Consider the following 5,913-nt stretch of genomic DNA (forward strand, 5'->3'; position numbering starts at 1 on the left):
TTTTTTTTGCGGTACGCGGGCCTCTCACTGTTGTGGCCTCTCCCGTTGCAGAGCACAGGCTCCGGACGCGCAGGCTCAGCGGCCATGGCTCATGGGCCCAGCGGCTCCACGGCATGTGGGATCTTCCCGGACCGGGGCACGAACCCGTGTCCCCTGCATCGGCAGGCGGAATCTCAACCACTGCACCACCAGGGAAGCCCGAGAAGGGCTTTTTCTTGTCCTATCCCTTTTCCCACCGTACACATTCACATATACATTAACACTCAAGTGCATTCACACATGCAAGACATACACACACACTCAAAAACCTAGGTAATGGGTCGAGCAAGCCATGATGCAGGGATAACCCAAGTAATTATACTCATTAGCCGGAGATACCTCCCAGATTTGGCTTCTAGACTGTGGCTGGGGACCTGATAGAGGGAAGAAAATAACAGTGGGACACTTATCATGCTTAAAAAATAATTGATGAAGAGATTTGACTTTGACCTACAGTGACAAACCACCATCAAAGTGGAAGGAAACTTGGTTACCTGACACATTTTCTGGTGATACAATCTCTTTGACAGGAGCCAAGCACCGTGAATCAATGGAGACCAAACTGGACAATTTTAGGAGACATCTACTCATTATCATAATTGGTGTTATGATCATAGCTTTTGTTTATACCTGTTTTTGCTTTCTCCATTATTACTTTATGAGCGATGATGCCCCCAAAGCAGGGACGTAAGTTTTACACCTTTGAATTAAGAATGCAAGGTGTGTGTGTGTGTGTGTGTGTGTGTGTGTGTGTGTGTGTGTGTGTGTGTGTATACATGTAGGAGTTTTCGTTGTTGTTATGGTTAGTTAATGTTAACTTTAGACTTCAAAAGAGCTACCAACATCTTGTGGGTGGATACCTTCACTTAAATGATATCAGCTCAAATTATTTCAAGTACATTATCAACTTTAGCCAAAGGTGTCCCTTATTCAGGGTTCAGCTGAGACCCAGGCTGCTAATTTCATTATAAATTGAGTCTAGGAAAAGAGGGAATGACTATCTGAATAAGACAGAATGAAAAAGGGGAGAGAGAAGGCACTGGGTCTCTGCATTCCAAAGACAATAAAACATTTTGGATAATCTACCGTTTTAAGATATAATAACATGAAAAATGATTAACTGTGTTCAGTGATCTCAGTCCCTGGCTTTCATATAGGAGGATCAGGCTGGCCCTGATATACTAGTTCCCTAAACCTTTCCCAATCCAAGGACAGATGACTAAAATATACCAGTGCTCCATTCCTTTGGTTTTAGAGGAATATTGTGAATATAAATATGCATGGAGAGAAAGTTTGATGGTGTAAATATGATAGGAAAACAATGAATTTGGTCTAAAGAGTGTTTTTTTTTTATACGTGACAAGTTGTGACATTTGTGCCTCAGTTGCATATCAACTTGTGACTTTTTTATAAAAAGTTTAATTTCTGGAATAAATAAAATTATCTCTCTCCCTCTCAACAGTAGATTTGAAACAATTTTGTGTCATTCCATACGTAGACTATATGGTTATGAACTGTGGTTGAAACAGTAAAATTAAGAAAAAGGAAAAGCATTCAACATATGTTCATATCTGTAACCTGAGTCATGGCTTTCACCACACTCCAATTCTTACTGTGTTCAATTTTCCTGCTAGAGCCAAAAAAAGACCAGAAGTCTAAAATGACACAATAGCCTGTGTTTTCTGGTGATAGCAATAGTACTCTTTTGATTTAAATTGTCATACTCCAAATTTTCTATATTTTCAGGGTCAAGAAAGAAGGTGTAATGGCTAAGTCATCCAGGTCATCCAAAATATCATTCAGTGACTCCAAGACAGTTAGTCTGTGCAGTCCAGAAAAACAATCCATGCTATCTGGTATAGACAAGCTATCTGGGCTCTCAAGTCCAGGAAAGGCATCCGTACCATCCAGTACAGAAAAGTTAATCAGGCCTTTGAGTCAAGAAAAGTCATGTAAGCCATCAAGTCCCAAAAAAGTATTCAGATCATCCCACCAGGAAAAGTCACATAGAAACGCAGTCTAGAAAAGGCACGTAAGCAGGCTCATGCCCATAAGCTAGTCAATCAAGTCAGTTCATCCTATCCCAATAAGGCCAACAGGCCACCTTGACTAGCCAGTCTACAATATCTGGTCAGGCCAACCAAAACCCCTTGTTCACCCTATCCACAAAATCAAAGCTTGCCCAAGCCATTCAGTTTACAGAAACTCACCAAACGCCACAGACATCCTATTCTAAAGAGGTCAGTTAGTGCAGGTAGGGCAGATATATTATCTAGGCCTCAACCAGTCAAGTCTTGTCTATGCTACAAGGAAAAATGCCTTGTTTGCAGAGCTGCTTCTGAGTTTTTCGTCAATAATATTTCAGAGGCGAAGAAGAAGAAATCTCAAAACCCACCTTTTCCACGCGAACTGAAGCCTTTTTCCAAGTCCTTTCATAAGATAGATTCCAGACACAATGCACTCTGTGGCAATGCGAATGACAGTGATATGATGACATACTACAGTGATGGTGACAGTGACAAGGAGATAACCATTATCTGCAACATAAAATGCAAGGAAGTCATCTATAAAACCACCCATGAAATAATTAAGGGCTCAATAAAAATTAAAACCACCCATGAAGAAACAAACTTATACCAACTGTTTTATGCTCACCATCCTTTAAGACACTGATAGAGGGAAAATCCACTTGGGATCACTACTGAGGTTAGACCTATCCATCTTGGAGGCAATTTACTTGAAAAATAGTAATTAAATGCATGACATAACAAATGATTTTATTGTAATTATTATTGCATTTTAGAGGCATAAAGCTCTTTTGAGGTATCTTATTTAGATCTGGTCGCTTGGATGGGAACCATAAACACACACACATAAATATAGAAAGGAATTGCAAGATGGGTACCCTGGACTCCTTTTTCCCTTGGATTAGCCCTCAATTGAAGTCTCAACCCAATTAACCTTATTTTTTTCATGTTTACATACAGTCCTCACAGTTTAAGACTGTCTTTCTGTAGTGCCCAGTGCTTGGTGGAAATGGCTCTGTGTGCTTGCTTCTGGCTGCATTGGGGAAACTCCTGACGGTCATTTCTAACACCACTGCCTCCTGTGACTGCTACCAAAGTAAGGGTCCAGCCTCCAGCACCCACACCTGGAGTGCCATGATGTTAGTCTAAGTGTTCTAGTCTTCATAACTCTCAACAAGGCTTTTCATTCCTTTTGTTATCCTTCAAAATGATTTAAAAAAAAAAACAGTTTGCCCTGTTGCGCATTCTCAAAATGTCCCAGTTGGAGGTCTGATACCTACCCATTTTCTTCACATGGTACCTTCCCACTCTGAATCGGCACCGGTGGGAGGCCAGGGAACAACCTTGGAGTTATATTCTCTAACTTCCCCACTGATGAGAGGTTATCCTTTCCTTCTTCCAAGGGCATGGTTGAGAAAAGCAGACAAAGTCCTGGAGTCCCAGCCTATATTCTAGTACAGTGAGGTTACTCCCCTGTAACATATAGCAGGATAAGTCAAATGCCATAGCTAGCATATATTGAATGTGTACTATTTGCCAGCCATTGTACTGGTCTCTTTATGTCTTGTGAGTCTGAAGGCCACCCTCCCCTCAATTTTGCTGATTTACTAAAAGAACTCACAAGACTCGAAAGCAGGTTATACCCATGGCTAAGGTTTATTAGAGCAAAAATATACAGCCCAAGAGCAACAGGAAAAAGACCTCTATCAGGAGGAACCTAGAGAGGTTGGACACACGCTTTTGAGTACTTACCCATCTGGGGCCACCTAGGACATGCTATCTCTCTAGCAACAAACTAGAGGGACATGTGCAAAATGTCTCTGCCCAGGGAAGCCTTCGCATCTGAGGCTTTTATTGAGAGCTGGTCCCATAGGTATATCATGCTACATGACCAGCCATGGCAAGTGAAACTCAGGATCCCAACAATGAAACCAGATGCACATCGTCAATGTTGATGTTTGTGCAAAGCAATCAGGTGTACAAAACATGATCACCAACCATTAACATACGAACATTCCCACAGGGTTGGCCAATGGTCAAATCATGGTTCCTGGTCCCCTTGACATACAAGGACCAAACAACCAGACCTGCTGTGTTAACACTTTCCTCATATTTCACATATTTTATTTAATCCCCAACAGCCCCCTATTATATGGGGAATTATATGAGTTAACTGAGACTCTGTAATGTTTAGTAAGATCACATTTATTAATTGGTTGAATCAAGAAATGAATCTATGATTGGCTTATGTTCAAATTTTCATTATGCTGCACTGCCTTCTCACTACCAGTTTCTAGGGTGCCTGTTTATTCACAGATCACCCGATCCATTGGTGTGACCAAAATCCCTACTTGACCTTTAATCAACCTGGGCCATTTTCCTAACCTACCAGGAGCATATAAAGATGTCTTATGTTCATTCAGATCTGAATTCCCCATAGCCTCAGCCTCTATTGGTGGTCCCCTGGTGGGATCTGTACCCATAAGGTCATCATAAAATTCACAGATGGCACAAAGTAGATGCTTAGGTATAAAGGTTTTAAGAGATGGTATATGCATTTAAAAAGCATTGTGAGAGCTACAGACTTGATTTCCTACTGGTATTACCCTTTTTGAAAGGATAAACTTTAAAGCGTTAGAATTGTTCTGGGTTAGGCTGGTCTTTTTAAATTCACAAATAGAAGCAAAAGTTCTGATCAGATTTTTACAGTTTGGTATGAAGAACAGTTCAAACAAAAAAGTAGAACAAGTATAATGAACGCCCATATAAGCATTGCTCAGATTCAACAGTTATCACTACATGGCAAATTCTGTTTCACTCCTATCCATTTCCCCCCCATTTATATCTCTAAAAGATAATAAATTTTAAAAATACATAAACACAATACTATTACCTCATGTAAAAATTAATAACTCCTTAATATAAATTATCCAGTCAGTATTCAAATTTCCCCATTCGCCTCATTTTTTTTGATGGTTGTTTGTTCAGATGATGTTGATCAGTGTTTGACAGCATCTAAGTATTTTTTAAATCAAAATTACAATTTCATTGACTAAGCTGGCTTCATATTGTAAGATGATTTTGGAGTTAATCTGAGCTATCAGTAGCCTGGAAAATAGCAAAAGTTGAAATTGTATGGTTTTCAGCTTAAATTCAACCCATGTCTTGGGAGGCAAAGCCAAATAATCTAAGCTCTCTTCTCTTTCCCATTTTTAAGCTAGAGACTTGTAATACTTTAAAGGCTGTGAATATTAATATCTAATAAAAATGACTAACTGCCAGTGACAACCAATGATAATGACATCTTAAGAACAAGTTATCAGCATGAGTATGTATGTTCCTTTTTAAACCACACTTAATTATAGAGTAGGAGTCTACAGAATATTTGAAGCTCATTCAATGTGCCACATTCTAGGTGCATTAGTGGGGCTTTCACACATAAAACCAGTATAAAATACGTAATAAAAATATGTACCATGAGTCAGAGAAGAATGTTAGCAAAAAAAAAAAAAAAATTAACCAGTGAAAGTTTGTGCAAGCTAATAATTAAAATAATTAAGTCCTATCACTCCAAAGGACAGTCTTTGGCACTTTTTGGAAATGTCCTGATTTAAGTAAGAGGGCTCCGAATTTCTATTTCCTAGCCTTCTTACAGCATTGTATTATCTCTCATGGTACCTTTCTCCTTCCTTCTGTCTTGCTCTCTGTTTATTTCCCAGCTCAGCAAGAGTCAGGGCCATATCTCAGTCAGTCAATGGCTTCCTTACATTTCGCTTCTACAGGGGGCGCTGTGAAGCCAGTTTCAAGCATGGCCCTTCCCTCTCAGACTATCTCCACTCTCTTTCCC

At 39.8% G+C, this 5,913-nt stretch overlaps 1 protein-coding gene across 1 annotated transcript in view; it reads left to right on the top strand.

Annotated features, from left to right (window-relative positions):
• The window catches only part of CUNHXorf66 (chromosome unknown CXorf66 homolog), a 17,779-nt gene extending 15,067 nt beyond the window's left edge, over window positions 1-2,712 (top strand). The window contains 4 exon segments of the mRNA XM_007452086.1: window positions 570-726; window positions 1,786-2,045; window positions 2,048-2,106; window positions 2,278-2,712. Of these exon segments, the coding sequence (XP_007452148.1) occupies window positions 570-726; window positions 1,786-2,045; window positions 2,048-2,106; window positions 2,278-2,712 (911 nt within the window).
• The last annotated feature ends 3,201 nt before the right edge of the window (window positions 2,713-5,913 follow it).

The sequence above is a fragment of the Lipotes vexillifer genome, unplaced genomic scaffold (assembly GCF_000442215.2).
Source record: "Lipotes vexillifer unplaced genomic scaffold, Lipotes_vexillifer_v1.1 scaffold1114, whole genome shotgun sequence".
NCBI lineage: Eukaryota > Metazoa > Chordata > Mammalia > Artiodactyla > Lipotidae > Lipotes > Lipotes vexillifer.